The following is a 16,007-nucleotide window of genomic DNA, read 5'->3' as shown; positions in this document are numbered from 1 at the left end:
AGTTAGGAGGATCACTATGCTGGCCTGAACAACAAAGTGAGCCTCTGACTCAAAATAAAACAAAGTTTGGTTTTTCCCACCTTTCAATATAAATTCAATATAACACAAACATATTTAACAAGCAGGAAACTTCCCCTGCATCTTATTTCATAATTGATATCTTGATTGATGAACTATTTTAGTACTTTCTAACATTTAAGTGTGAAATGTTGTTTTCTCTTTGAATTAATTTTCTTTCAACTCAGTTTTTACTTGCTCAGGACTAGAGATGTAGCTCAGCGTAGTGTGCTCATGCAAAGGCAGAAAGATAAAAAGTACTAGAAAAGGAGACTCATCACCAAACATTACTGTTTCGTTGTGGGATTATCAACCACAGCTACGAGAGAAAGAAAACCAGAGAGGGAAGCTGTCGAGAGGAAGCAACTGCTGCACACAGTGGGCCTGTTGTTGAGTTGAGCAGGACATTCCTACTTCCTCGTCACTCCAGACAGCAATTAAACTAAGTTACGGTGTGACTCCAGAGCAAGACCAATCTGCACTGGGGGAATCCTGGGCTCCTGAGGCTGTGGACGACTGAACACTGCGGCCTTGATCAGACCACACATAAGCAGCAGTCCAGCAGCCATGCAGGGAGCCTAGCCCTGGGACGCTGCAAGGAAGGTGTGGACAAGCTCTCAACGCGGAGGAATGGAGGTTCTGACTGTTAAAGGCAATGCACCAAAATCAGGCTCGAATGGATAGACACAACAGGAAATTAAAGGGTGCTCTGGACCTCAACGGCACTTTACAGAGCTGAGACAACATTCATCTGAAAATACTCAGAGGGGAAAAGAAAGCAGACTTGGAGTGAAGAGTGGTGAGCCTAAAAGTGGTCTCTAAGACAGAAGCGACATCATCTGCCTAGTGGGCTGGACTGTTATGGACTAGGGATGGCCACACGCCTCCGTTCTTCCCTTTTTAAAAGCAGGAGTGTTAACAGAAGCCACCCTGTTCCTGACTCACCACACGTGCTGGGTATGTGGGTGCAGATAACTGCTTTGCTCCCAGCTCTGTATGTTGTTTGGAATGATACTCTAAGAACTACTGAGGGGCCTCCCTATGCATCAACCTGAATGGACGAAAGCTCCTGGGATGGACATCTGCAGAACTTTGGAGAAGGAAAGGCTGAGTTTTATATGTGAGAAGCATGCAAACTGATTCACCTAGGAGGTGAAACGGTGACTATTTTCCAAAATGGTGGCACCATGTCTTCTTTTGACTGTGACATCACTGAGACACTAGAGACAGTCTGCTCACTGTGAGTCTAGGATGCATGCCAATGATGCCACGTGTCAGGGGATGCAAACCTGGTCTTCTCAGGGTGCTCTCACCACTGGGCTGTGAGGCAACCAAGCAGTCCTGGGGGGGGGGGTCCAGCCTGGGTATAGTGGAACAGGGTTCAGGCATCAGGTTGCCTCAACAACCAGGTACTGCAGTGAGAAGCTGCTTGCTGCTCCTGAGCTGAGGTGTTCCTACTGAATGCTGCCCACCCTGCAGGCTCCTCAGGAAGATGACAATCCAGCCAGTTTGGTGCTGGATAGTAGATAATGAACAGGTACTCCTGAAGCCTTCATGAACGGAAGTGAATAGACTCCAATGCCCTCCGATTGCTTTTTCCAAGCCTAAAAACTTTGAGTCATCAGAAACATCAAAACTAGATTTAATCTTACTTACCCTCACCTGACTTGTTTGTACTCTGTCTTTGAAAAATAAACTACAATCTCATATTTTGGGGTACCCACTTCAAAGATGCTCACTTATTTTTTTTAAACTGGGGTCCTTCTAGGCTACTCTCAAGTTTCTAACCAAGGAATGTTCTGCCTCTTCAGCAGCTGAAATTATAGGCACAAGTCAACCTACCTGTCTTGTTCTTACTGAGTTTTATAAGCAATTTTAACTTTGTCCAAGGCATTTATTAAGAAGAGGGAAGCACACATTTAAAAACGAAAAGAGACCAACAGTACACAAAAGCTACCAGAATAGACCAGTGGGTAATACTGCTGGGAAAGAACCCACATCACACAGCACTGGCGACGTATACAACAGTATAGACACTGCCCCGTCAACATAAAGTGTCAGAATCCCACACGTACCTCTTCTGGAGCACTCGTGTGGAGTGGGTCCCTGCTGGGAGACCCCATTCCTGGCGTAGAAGAGGTGCTTCTCTCCAGATCACTAAAGCCCTGTGCATCCAACAGGGTGGAGATGGAGCTGGAGTGGAACAGACCCTCACACTCACTATCCTGGCCTGGAAAAGAGGAAGCAGGTGACCATGCAGTCCACTTTTGGAAAAAGAATGGGAATGGCGCATTTCTCTTTTTCTTGAACATGCACTGTACCACTGAGCTATAAACAAGCACACGCGTCGTTTCCTCCTGTCATCATATGTAACTTAGCACACAGAACCCAGGATATAGCATCTTAAACTGCAAGCAACTAAGCTCCGGGACTCAAGAGCCCGCTGTAATTCTGTTTTAATTCTTTTTAGGCTTCATAACTATTAGTTTAGCCCTGTTTGGTGATGTATAACTTTAATCCTAGCACTCAGAAGCTGAGAGCAGAAGAATCAGGAGTTCAAGGTCATCCTCACCTACATAACAAGTTCAAAGCCAGCCCAGGCTACGTGAGACCCTATCCCACATAAGCTGTCTGTCTGTCTGTCTGTCTGTCTGTCTGTCACCTATCTTACCTATCATCTAGCTACCTACTTACCTATATATACTACCTATCTACCTATCATCTACCTACCTACCTACTTACCTATCTACTCTATGTATCTACCCACCTATGTACCTGTCCATCCCAGTGTGACTATCTAACTCTGGGTAACAACAGAGTCGCCGTTTAGACATGGTACTTCTTATCACTGCTGTGCTTCGGGAAATACACAAAATGAAAAACATGATAAAAAAATGACAGCTGATCTTTCAAAAACAATCCTTTGATGCTGTTTTAAAGTAGGAAAGGCTTGACAGAAAAAAGAAACCAAATATCCAAAAGTACTAAGCTTGAAAAAGTTTTATCATCAGTCAAGATGTAAAGGGTTAACTGTAGAACACAATGCTAGACAGTCATTTTCATAGAAATGGAAAGGATGCTTTTAAAAACTCTTATCTCTAAATAATGCCAACTGGCAAACCATAAACCTATCTAAAGAGCTTAACAAGGCTGTTTTGTTTCTTTGCCCCCCACAACTGTCTTCCTACAGCATAGCCCAGGCTAGCATCAAAAATTGACTCAGCTTCTAACGTGCTTAGACTACGAGCATGCCCAACTTCACCATAATTTTTTTAAAGATGTATTTTATTTTTTGGAAGTATGTGTGTATGTATGCCACGTGTGTGCATGTGTCCACAGAGGCCAGAGAAGGAGATGGATCCATTGGAACTGTACAGGTGGTTGTGGGCTGCCAGACTGAGTGCTGAGAGCCAAACTCCAGTCCTCTGTAAAAGCAGCAAATGCTCTTAACCACTGAGCCATCTCTCCCGCACCTAACCATAACTCTTAAATAGAGGTTTTACTAGAATTTTATCCTAACTTGACAAGATTTTAAGTGTTGCTAAGAGTTTTGTGAATATTAAGTAAATAAGTCTAAGTCTTATGGAGAAATCACTTTTCATATAATTCTTCACTGTAGCAGGGCATGATGTTCATGACTTGTGAACCTATCACATTATATCTGATTTCAAACTACTACATGGGGGCTAGAGAGGTCCAACCAGTCAAGTGCTGCTGTGTAAGCATAGGGCCTGCAGGAAAGCTGGGCATGGGCTGGGAGGTGGCCCAGAGGTCAGGAGCATACACTGACTGTGAGGAAGACCTGAGAAGTGGCTCAGGGGCCAGGAGCATACACTGACTGTGAGGAAGACCTGAGAAGTGGCTCAGAGGCCAGGAGCATACACTGAACATGAGGAAGGCCTGGATTTGGTTTCTGGCCCCTAAACTAGGCAGCTTACAACTCCAGGGATCTGACACCCCCTTCTGGCCTCCTCAGGCACTTGCACAAGTGTGGCATACATATAACCACACAGATACACATAAATAAAACAAATCTTTAAAAGCCAGGCATGGTGATCTATAGCCTTAGGCAGGTTAATCTAGACAGTCAGTGAACTCCAGCATCAGTGAGAAGCCCTGTCTCCTCACAGGACCAGTGATGTGGCTCACAAGTTATCCTTGGTGTCCCTCATGGAACTAACTTGATTAGTCCTTATAAATAAAAAAAGAGTTATTTGTTTGTTTGTCTTGAAGCTCCTGGCCCAAAGCAGAGTTTTAATTTTGATTCATGAGTTCATCAGAATTAAAACACCTGAGAGTACAGCTCGGTAGCAGAGGATTTGACTAGGATGCACGAGGCAGATCCCAAGCAATAAAAAATTAGTTAATTTTAAAAATAAAATGTCAAATTCTTGAGTATTTCATAATTATCTCTTTGCCAGATAGTATTTATATCAACTTGACGATGGCGCTAGAATCATTTGGGAAGAGACAATACCAATTGAGAAAATGCCTTCACTAGATTAGGCTATGAGCAGGCTTGATTAGTGATTGATATGGGAGGGCCTAGATCATTGTGTGTGGTGCCAACCCTGGGCTGCTAGTCCTGAGGGTGTATAAGAAAGCAGGCTGAGCAAGCCATGAAGAGCAAGCCAGATAGCAGCACCCTCCACATCCTCCGCATCAGCTCCTGCCTCAAGGTTCCATGTCCTGTTGAGTGCCTGCCCTGACTTTCCTCTGTAATTCTAAGCTGAAATAAAGGCTTTCCTCCCCAAGCTGCTTTTAGTCATGGTGTTTCCTCAGTAAAGAAACCCTAACTAAAACAGCTCTTTAAAGGCATGGTTTTGGTGCTTATCATCTTTAGGGTGATGACTACCTGCACGCTCACAGTCAACAAGCTCTAACATCCTGTATGTTTCAAATGACTCTCAGACTAGGTTTGAGAATGGTCATCCGCAGGGAAGGCAGAAGAACTGCATGTGTTCCAAGAGGAACTCACACTCCTTGGCCACCATCACCTACCTGGTGCTTTAGCCCCGAGTGTCTACCTTTGTTGATTTATTTCCTTTGCTCCATGCCCCTCATCTAATTCAGCATATCACAGCCTGAATCTATCGGGTGAATCGAGGCCCACTGGACTCTGCAGCAGGAGTCTGGATTCTTGTTTATGAGCAGACACCCAGCCCAGCCCTTCTGAGATTCCTCTCATGTCATCAACACGCCACACCCTCCCCACCCCTCAGAACTCTCCAGACACTGCCCTTCCTTCTAAAACACCCCAAGTTCTTGACAAGGGCTGTAGCTCCTGCCCTATAGAATGCTGTGCTGGGAGCTGCTCTGGCTGAGGCATAGAACTACAACGTACCCACAGCTGAGTGCATCCTTACAGGGTAGTCGCCTGACACTACCATCAATGAACAAATGAGCCACGTGATCTGGAATAATGCACATGAACTCTGTAAGACACTGGGTCTAAATGTGTAAGTCCATGGCTGGTTAAAACAGACTGAAGTAGGAAGGCCTCCAGAGAGCCGTCTACATTATTATATTACCTTGGGCCAGAACTGCTGGGTCCTGCATTTTCCTGTACCTGCTCAGGCACTGCCGGAGGTCTTCTATTTTCCGCTCCTGTGAATTGAGTAAACTGTCACCACTATTGAGGTTTCAAGACAGTCAAGAGAAGCACCTGTGAACGGTGTATGCTATCTGAAAAGTATTTCTAAACTTCAGCAAAAGGGGTGATGCCTATATTTTTCCTGTGTGTTTCAGAGACAGAACCAGAACCTGTGGTGTTACATATTCTTTTACTCGTCTGCTTTAAAACCCAAATTGATATAACAGCATTTAACAAAAAAGAAAAATATCAGAGCCAGTGATAGCTCAGTGGTGAAAGAGCAGGCATCAAGCCTGGTGACTTGTGTTTGATGCCAGTCAATAAAATCCTAGAGTTCAGATCCCCGGCATCCTCCACACAGAAATCGGATGTGGCAACTGTAACCTAGAACTTGGGGCGAGTGGGTGGAGAAGTTATAATGAGGAAGAATAGCTATCTCTTGGCATTCTGCAGTTTTGTCCTCCTGGGAATTAGTCTTTTCTAGAACTTGTCCCTTTGTTCCATTCCCTAAGGGACACAGGAGAAAGCAGCACTGACGTTATAAGCCGAACCCAGTGGTTGTTAGGCAGCCAGGATCAGGTCAGGTGGGTCGTGAGAAAGACACCGCCCCATGCTTCTAGCAGGATGAAAGCCAAATAAGGGTGAGGAAAACTGACCACAGCGAAGAGCCCTAGTGACACAGGCATTAGGCCAACGCACTGAAGACAAAAGCAGGGACCAAGAATGATCCAGGGACCTGGCTTGTGTCTGTTCTCTGTTATTTCACCTTTCAGGAAAGGCAAGACACTTCCAGATGTAAAAGAAGTCAGGAATATAAAGAGAGTAACTACGATTTCACAGTAGTGCTGGTGCCTTCCTTCTCTCTGTGGCTGTGTGCACCTCTGTGAAGTTGGAGCTCCACCCTTCAGAGGTCGTGTTAGCCTAGAATTTCTAGACTGTACCATTTCTCTTCTCATCTGAAAATAAGGAAGCCCAATGGCCTAAACATGTCCTAAATTCAGAAGGGGAAAGGGCATGGGGATTTCATTGGAACCTGAGTGCTGGCCTCTCTACTGTGTGCACACAGCCACAGTCACAATGTCATCACTGAGCCTGTGCACACTCAGGAAGGAGAGACAAGGAAGGTCCCTTAATGTCCTGTCCAGCTATAGGTAAGTCAAGGTCTGTGTGGACCAGCCAGGATGCTGCAGAGCACAGGCAAAGCGCAATATCTGAGTCTCACTTGGTACCTTTTCTTCATTCGCTGCCATCAGAGACTCCACCGCCTTCTTCATTTTCTGTACTTCAATGTCTGAAAGCATACAACATTGTTAGGACACAGCGACATTGTTAGAGGCAGCTAACCTGTGTGGGAAGACACTTGCTCTTCTGCCTGACAAGTTCCAAGGTACACATGGCAATGATCTTCCTTTAGGAACAATAAAGGATGGCACTGACTACCCCGCCCACACAGCTGTGATAACAGGAAGATAACCGAGTGGGCAGGGAGGGAGATACCCTCTCTTAGAGAAGTCTTCCTTTAAACACTGAGGATGAAAGGTGGGCACAGCCGCAATGACAGCACTGAGTTTTCAAAAAAAATGAAGCCGTGGGCAGTGGGTGAGAGCAATGGACGGATGGTATTCACAATGACCAAGGCGGAGGGACAGTGCTGTCATAACCAAGCTGGAGAGGCCATGGTGAGAGACTGAGCGGTGTGGTGCCCACATGAGTGTCATGCTGAGAAGCCGGCTGCAGTGCCACAGAAGGAAGAGTACCTTGCTTCATCTATAAGCCTCACTTCTAACACCATTTTAAAACAAAAATCGAGACATAACAAGCCACAGCACGCACAACGTGACTTCCTTAAAATCTGATAGCCAAACACTTTAGTAAAAACGACCATTTAACCCCAAAGCGAACCTACGGTTAAAATATGGAAACAGGGAAATATTCACCTGAAGTTACCAGCTTCTTAAGGGGAAAACATTTTAGTAACTTTATAAAACTCACGGTTACATTTTCAAGTAGGAATTGCTGAGGTTTGTTGTTTGTTTGTTTCAAGCAAGTTTCTTTAACCTAATAATTCACTCTCTGTGGTCAATAAGGATTTATCTTTATGTGCACTCAATAGTCCAGGCTCCATAAATCTTCTAATGTAGACCTCAGCTAAACAATAAGTTTCAGTGCAGACCCAGCGAAGCTCACCCACAAGCTCTGGTGTGGTGACTTGAGTAATGAGCTGCCTTCTCTTCTGTGCCTATGCCACCTGCACACAGAGAGCACACTTTCTGAAGTTGCTCACTCCTCTGTGTCCTGCTGCACTCTGGGAAGTGAACAGGCTGCAGCAAATACCTATAGGATGATCTTTTCCTCCTTGCTTTATGGCCTGTCTGTCTAGCCTCTGTCTTGTATCCTGTGCAGAAATGAGGGGCTATGGATGAAGCAGCTGCACTTCTGTGGACAGAGATGCTTAGATCATGCAAAGAGTGAAGTGGCTCTGATGACAAATGAGAAGCTGATGGAGACACACCAAAGCCTTACTTTTCTCTTTGAGCTTCTTTTTAATATTTTCATCTGTACAGGAAAACCCATCAGATTGGGAGTTAGCATCTATTATAACAAAACACTATCCTACAAGTACTACTAGTTGGTTTCCTTTTACATAAATGCTGGGACTCTAATCTCACCAACAACCCAGAACGCGAAGCACTCCCACACGACTCTGAGGCTGGCACATGCAGGAAGCAGTGCTGGAGCCTCGGGAAGAACTGCTGTGTGGTTGGCCGAGGTGCTACATCCGAGCTTCACCCTTCTGAACCTTGCTGCCTCTTTGTGGACATTAGGCCTCAGGGTCAACCAACCGTGATGTGGACTGGCGAATGTCACTCTGGTAGGTCATTTCCCAAATGTCCTCCTGAGTACCAGGTATCAAACTAACATTTCAAGATTTTTTTTTAAATTGAGTCATGGTCTCCCTGTGTCACCCAGGCTGGTATCCAACCTATATTATTTCTGCTTTCCATTTCCACGTGCTATTCACTTATGCACTCAGGCCCAATACCACTGAAACAGTGTGTCCCCTGTTCAAGGAGACAGGTCCACTGCTGACACAAGTCAGTATCAGGGTCAGACTGCCATGAGGTGTCTAAACCTCGTACTCAAGACTGTGGACTCAGCTGGTCCCACGGTGACAATGAGCAGTTCATACTGGCTCTAGTCCCTGACTCTGTGTGGGCAGCACCCCAAAGACATATCTAGTCACATGCACTCACGCAGTCCATTCTGTTCTTAAACTCTGAAAGTGAGATAGCATTATGGACTCCCTGGTACAGCGTGTGTGCAGCAGATTCAACCCTAAAGCTGTGGCCTATTTCTGAACATCCTGTAATGTATTTTACTCATGTCTAAACCCGGGGAGGAAAACCCACTTCTGTAAGGCTGAGTTTTCTGATGGATAAGGAAATATGTGCAGAATGCAACTTGTTTCCATACATTACATGGCATGAGACAAAGCTCCACCAACTGGAATCTATCTGTCCAAATGAGTCAGAAACTGCTAGCTACATACATACATACACACACACACACACACACACACACACACATATTCTAGGACTGCCAGACATACATATTATATTTCAAGATTTTTTTTTTTTAAATTGAGTCATGGTCTCCCTGTGTCACTCAGGCTGGTATCAACCTATATTCCTTCTGCTTCCATTTCCATGTGCTAGAGCTGCAGAGGTCAGATCCAAATGTCATTGGAGTTGTTGTTCTATTGTCCAACAGCAGATCCTCTCTTGCAGTTTACAGGATCGTAACGAAACCATGGAGTACCACAGTCAGCCTTACCTCGATCGAGGACTTCGATCCCTTCTCCTTTCGCCTTACAAACCAGTCTCTCCTGAAGCCTCTTTACTTCACATTCCTTCTCCTCCAGTTGCTCTTTTAAAGATGCCAATTCGTCCTACAAATTATAAATTCATTTTAAAACAGTAGACTATGGCAGAAGAGGAATACGTATAAAGCGGTATTAGCCCTTTAAAATCAATACTCGGACTATAGGAATGAGACAAAAACCCACAAAAACTTACACGCAAACACAAATTAGACAGAGGCAATGATAAACACTATTAATAAAAATAATTTGTAATAATTGCAGTGTAAATGTTTCAAGTTTATGGGTAAATTTAAGAAGGTGAAGTATAACCAAGATAGGGTATTCTCTAAAGTTCTGCCTGCGCTAAATCAAAGTCTCACCAAGTTAGTTGAAGAAGATGACCAAATTAGATACTTGTCTTAAAAGCAAAATAAAAAGCAAATTCAAAGAGGCTTGATTGGTTCTCTTAGCATTTCAAGGTGACACTCATGGTTCTAGGATAGTCCCTGGGTGTCAGTAGCCACGGGGAGGCAATTCAGGAGTGACTGACCAAATTATGAAATAGATAATTCACTCTTATCACTGAATAAGGCAGGCTCCTATGGCAATGGAAAGTGAGGATTTGAGTTTTCCTTTTGAAATGACGAAATCTGCAAGAGCTTCTGAGGCCCTGATGTATTTGTTAACATTTTAAAACTCAGCTTCGCTTTAGGAAATACTAGCTTAGCAAATTCATATTTTTCAGGCTGTATCTGTCACAGAAATTAGTTATGCAATGCAAGTTATTCAGTGTGGCATTTATTCTGAGTCTTCATTCAGCTATCTATACGTGCAGTGTTATGAAAAACCCACCCAGGAGGCCAGTACTCCTGACTCATAGTAAAGATGGACAGGATGGAGCCAAGTCCAGAAACTTTCAGTATCCCTGCAAGAGGTGCTGCCCCCTCTCCCTGCAGGCCCTCTGAGCAGTGGCTTCTCTTCTCTGTCATGATAAGGAACGCACACACACTGGCCTTCCAGGGACGCCTAACAGGAGAGCAGGCTCCAGTTCATACGAGACGGAATTCTTCCCCAGGTGAACTTTTAACAACTATCTTATGATACTTAGGGATCAGATAGTCTAAGAAATAAGTTTATAAGCTAACACTTTTATGCTGTACCTGTTTACTATTTACATTAGCACTCTTGTTGTCCCTTTAATCTGGGTGTATGCACTTTTAACAGACAGGTGACACACATACACGCAATGGATGCACATGCTACTGAAAACACTATCACAGCAGAACGACACATGCCAGAAGGCGGGCAGCCCGCTCCCGCCAACATCTACTACACCTTCAGTGTCTCCCATTTTTGCTCCATCCGCTGCTTTTCATACTGCATCTGACCCACCTTGATTTTCATGCTAGAGAGTTTGGCCATTAGAGACTGGTAGAGAGACAGAGGAATGAGAGAACACGAGGCAGAAAAGATAAGCTGAATAACTAAGAAAACAGCATCAGTTCATAAAGAAGGTCAGCTAACCCAGAAACCACAGGCTGTGTCCGGGCAGATTAGTGAAGCCTTGGATTTACTGAGAACTCTAGCGTGTCGACTAAGCACCTCCAGCTTGGGAGAAACACGGTTTAGTTGTGAGGTATGTGTACCAGTTGGAAAACACTTTCTTTTAAATAATATTGCTCATAGAACAATAGACCATGGTTTTTTTTTTTTAATCATTTTTCCCCAGAGAAACTTACTTTAGTTGACTTGAGCTTCTTTTCATACTGAAGTCTTTCACTGTCCATTTCATTGACTTTTAGCCTCAAATCATTGATCTCTTGAATTAGCCCCTGCAATAATAATAATAATAATTAGAAAAGGGTATGGCACAGTAATAAAAATAATAATTAGAAAAGGGTATGGCACAGTCACCAAAAGAGTAGCCAGAAAGCCCTAAGCCAGCACAGCTCCTTGGATAAGAGTTTGAGAACCAGTCCTAATAAACAGAGATCCAGTGAAATTTACCCCTAACTGCCAAAGCATGTCACATACTCCAGTCGAGTCAGCTTGACAGGCTGTGAAGCCTAAAAGCCACTTACACGAGGCAGAGAGTTTCAAGGAAGCTCTCCTCCTAGAGTTTTGGCGTTCTCATACTCATACTCTATTTTCGCCTTAGTCTGATGTATAGATCTACGAGCTCTCTTTTAATATTTTATTATGATTGCCCTTTAAGATTAAATTTTGTTATAGTTAGTTTCTCTAGTGTTTCAAGATCCCAGAAGCCGCTGAGCTTAGAATCTTGTGAGAAGGCAGTAAGGAAGTTAACCTATTCAGTAACTAATTAAGCATTACAATAGATGGAGCCAGTGGCTCAACTGGTCTGCAGAAAGAGCTAGGAAATCTCACTGAGATAGAAATTTTCAGTACAGGCTATATTGTATATCAAAAGCAAGTTGGTATATTCTCTTGACAAATGGAGATTCTCTAGATACTTAAAAGTTACACTAATAAGAATTTAACAAGGCCTAGAAAATTAGGGGGGTTGTGATATTGCATTATTCTTGAGGCCTGCCAAGAGCAGAACTCCCTGGTGCTAGCCTTTACAAGGTTCAAAGGTATAACACTAGAGTGTGAAATCCTTGCCTGTTACTAAGCTGATCCTAGGCAGGGCTGCTTTATCTTTACTGTAAACATTTACCTGGTTCCTGTAATTCCTCTTGAAGTCATTCCTTTGTTTTGTACCTGGTAACTTCAATGTACCTTGCCTGCTGTGGCTTTCCTTGTATTCTCTGTACTATAAAAAGTTTAATGCTCGACCTGACAAATACATTCAGATTCTACACAACCTCTCCTGTGTGCATCTGTCTGTCATCTCATCCAACGCTTTGTCCACCTGCGACTAGAGACCTGTTCCACGCAGACATAGGGACCCAGAGGGTCTGAGGCAAAAGCACACTTCCACTAAAATACTAACTTAACTTTCTAGTGCCTCGGCCCTAAGTGCTTATGAAAACAAAAACGTAGCTATGACTCTGACTAGAGAAATACTCTTGTGAGAATTGTGGGCCAGGACCCCAGTGTGGGGCTGGAAGGTTTGTGGAGCCCTGAAGCAGCATTGTCTGCAGGGAGATTCTTTACCACTAGGAGCAGGGCCTCGAAAGGGATTTGGGGACCCCAGCCCCTCCCCGTCTTTTCTGCTTCCTGCCTGCACATCATGATAATGTGCTGCTTCAACGCCGTCTCAAAGCAATGAGGCCCACTATTCATGGACTATGCTCTCCAAAACCGTTGGCTAAAATAAAACTGTCTCTTTATAAGCTGTCTTGGGTATTTGTTATAGTGATGAGTCCTTGTTTTCTTCCTGTTGCTGTGATCAAACAATCTGACACAATCTGACCAAAAGAGCAGACTCTGTGTGTGTGTGTGTGTGTGTGTGTGTGTGTGTGTGTGTGTGTGTTGAGGGGAGGTGGGGAGGAATTATACTTCCAGGTCACTGTCCATCACTGAGGGAAGCCAGGGCAGGAAACCAAATCTGAGACCTGGGAGCAGGAACCAGGAACCAGATGAGTGCTGGCTCCTTCACTGGCTCACTGACCCGGCTCATGCCCACCTAGCTTTTCTATATCGTGCAGGAGATGGAGGCCCCACTGTAAGCTAGACCTGCCTACAGCAGTTAAGAAAGTCAAGGCAATTCCTCACACCAGGTCCACAGACCAACCTGACAAAGACGAATTACTCAACTGGGACTGTTGACAGGTGGTTCTAGGCTGTGACAAATTGATGTTGCATGCTCACTGTGACATCACAGAAACACCAACAAAGCCACTTAGCATCTGTTTCTATATTAAAACTAACTATGGAACCCCACCTTTTCACATAAACTAGAGTATTTTCTCTTCCATTAACCTTAAAATTCTTTTCTGTAATGCATTATAGTTATTTAAAGATTTCTATAATTTTTGCCTAGTCTATAAAAATATAAACTTAAGTTTCTTTAAGCCAACAATCTCAACATGAAGGTAGATGAGGGTCTTATACATATATATAAAATATATTTATATATCTAATACAATAACATAATTTTATACATGTAAAATTTTAAAAGCCTAAATGATTTTATAGCAGAATATAATTGTATACCATTTCTACTGCCACTTTAAAAATGTACTTGTGAAAGTTGTTTAAATAATTTGAATTCACGTTTAAAAGGAATCTGTTTCTCTTGCTAGCTTATCTTGCCTGCATAGAAGGCAGGAGTGGCCTTCCTTACTTTGATCTTTCAGGCTTTGCTATTGTTAACAGGCAGCTTTGAACCCCCGGCAGGGACTGCTATAAACATTACCCCTTCCTTTAGTGCTGACTTCAAAGATGAAGGAAGAATTATAGAAAACCAAATTACATAGTGAGGCCATTTTCCTATTTTTTTTTTTAAGACAAACTATCCAATTGTTTTTGGTGGCAATGGATTAAGTATGAATCTGAAGTTCCAACCTGGGAGAAGCTTGATATGCCCAAGACAAGTCGGGCTGGAAAATATGGAACTACCTCTTTAATGCAAAAAGAGAAAAGGAAAGAAAATCTTTTAAAAAACCAACGTAATCTAAACTACTACACTTATCAGCTCAGGCGCTACTCGGAGCTCTCCATTTTAGCCATCTGTGCCTACACCAGAAGGGGGCGCAAATCTTCAAGGTTTAAAGATTTTTAACTAGGTTTTGGAAACACCTATAAATGTTCCCTACTTACTTCAACATTTTCTTGGAAACCAACATCCAAACTCTCAAAATTATGGCAGTGTTAAGCGATTCAGGATTGCAGAATAGCTAGCTAAAAGTTTTATTTTTAAGGGAACATTAAGCCAGAACATGTACATATTCTATTCTGTTTCAACATCTGAATGCTATTTTGATTATTTTAAATATAAATGTAAAATTACCAAATATACTGTAATATACCCTGTGAATATGTGTACACCCTTATATCAGCAATGTAAACTATTTCATAGGAAATGATCAAGGATTGCGTTTTCTAGAGGTGTGTTCTAGAGGAACACAGGAGAAGACAGAAGTAGGGAGAAACAAGGCATGACAAACACCTGCTGCAAAACCCGACTGCTCAGCCTCATAACCAGATTAAACTAAGCACAGTGCACCAGGTAAGTAAGACTCCGCCTCCTACAGTGTGGACAGCCTCCTCAACTCCCTTCCTATCTGCCATCCAGCCTCCTAGTTCCCATCCCTACATCTTCCTCCCACCACCACTGAAACAATCCTCCTGCAGCCCCAGCCACTACGAAGGTTCAGCAGCAACTGTTCTATTGGGGATGAGAGGGTAAGGAAAAGGGAAAAGTCTCAACAGACTCTTACAGGAAAATAAAGCCAGAGGGTGGTGGCAAAAGCCTTTATTTATCCCAGCACTCGGGAGGCAGAGGCAGGTGAATTTCTGAGTTCGAAGCCAGCCTGGTTTACAAAGTGAGTTCCAGGACAGCCAGGGCTACACAGAGAAACCCTGTCTCAAACATCAAAGGGGGTTAAAAAGCCTTAATCGGTCTGATGAAGAGACTGAGCAGTGCTCTTGCTCTAAGGAGCACAGTGAGGGCTGAGGAGGGAGGGAAGAGAGCGGGGAGGGGAGAGATGGAACGAGCATGCGAGCATGCGCTACTTACCTCTGTGTCTCTGAACCGATCTTCATAATCCAGCCTGTCCTTCTCTACGGCCGTCAGTTTTAACTTCAAGTTAGAGATCTCAGCCATCAGCTCCAGCTTCTGTGTTTCTAAGGAAGTCCTACTCAGAAGCTCCTGTTAGAATTCCAGATATTCACAAGCTGTTATATTACACGTTTCTGTCGTGACGGCAAAGCAGCAATGGTTAAGTGTAGCCTGTGGGTGAAGTACTGCCACACACCACACGGCTGAGGATCGTTTAATCTAGTGACCTCTTCTGAACAGAACTACACGTGTCATCAGGGTGTCGGGGAGACGCATCTGGCAGACTCCTGAGCCCAATGACAGCACTGATGATGCTGTGCATGGTGCCTACTATATCAGGAAATGGGAGACATGCTCATGAGTTCAGTCCCTGCAACAGTCTCCTGAGGAAGAAGAGCTCTATCAGCCTCATTTATCAGGGTTTCTAGAAACATGGAAGCCTAGATCACGAGGGCAGGGAGGTCCCGAGCCTGTCAAGTCTCACAGGCAGGCAATAGCACAGACTGATGTTCAACAGCAGCAACTCTGCATCCAAATACAGTCTCCACGGCATCACAGGCTTTTCATCCACAAGCCCCGTGTACGCACTGGGACACATGTATATGTGAGGTTTTGCCTTAACAAGCCACATATGGTGATTTTCATCTCACGGTTGAAAGTTAGAAATAATATGAGCGCAAAAGATCAACTTATAATTCCTGTAATATTGTGTTCTCTCATAGCTGCACAATGTTGTGTGTCTCTGTGGTTTTAGACTCTGCTACTCTAGACTTTAAACAAAGCAGTCTAGGGATTCTGGAATTGAC

At 43.8% G+C, this 16,007-nt stretch overlaps 1 protein-coding gene across 14 annotated transcripts in view; it reads right to left on the bottom strand.

Annotated features, from left to right (window-relative positions):
• Ppfibp1 (PPFIA binding protein 1) overlaps nucleotides 1–16,007 on the bottom strand; it is a 136,780-nt gene that overhangs the window by 23,650 nt on the left and 97,123 nt on the right. For 6 of the 14 annotated variants that reach the window (XM_029478953.1, XM_029478958.1, XM_029478956.1 and 3 more), the window contains exons 7-14: nucleotides 15,160–15,291; nucleotides 11,252–11,344; nucleotides 10,848–10,940; nucleotides 9,485–9,599; nucleotides 8,174–8,206; nucleotides 6,880–6,941; nucleotides 5,589–5,664; nucleotides 2,133–2,287 (exon numbers count right to left, since the gene is read on the bottom strand). In XM_029478953.1, the coding sequence (XP_029334813.1) occupies nucleotides 2,133–2,287; nucleotides 5,589–5,664; nucleotides 6,880–6,941; nucleotides 8,174–8,206; nucleotides 9,485–9,599; nucleotides 10,848–10,940; nucleotides 11,252–11,344; nucleotides 15,160–15,291 (759 nt within the window). The remainder of the gene's footprint in view (nucleotides 1–2,132; nucleotides 2,288–5,588; nucleotides 5,665–6,879; nucleotides 6,942–8,173; nucleotides 8,207–9,484; nucleotides 9,600–10,847; nucleotides 10,941–11,251; nucleotides 11,345–15,159; nucleotides 15,292–16,007) is intronic. The other 8 variants (XM_021164015.2, XM_021164016.2, XM_021164013.2 and 5 more) reach the window with 3 other exon arrangements.

This window comes from Mus caroli, chromosome 6, assembly GCF_900094665.2.
Source record: "Mus caroli chromosome 6, CAROLI_EIJ_v1.1, whole genome shotgun sequence".
Classification (NCBI taxonomy): Eukaryota; Metazoa; Chordata; class Mammalia; order Rodentia; family Muridae; genus Mus; species Mus caroli.
Note: the sequence above shows the minus strand (reverse complement) of the source record. Positions and strands in the feature narration are given on the sequence as shown.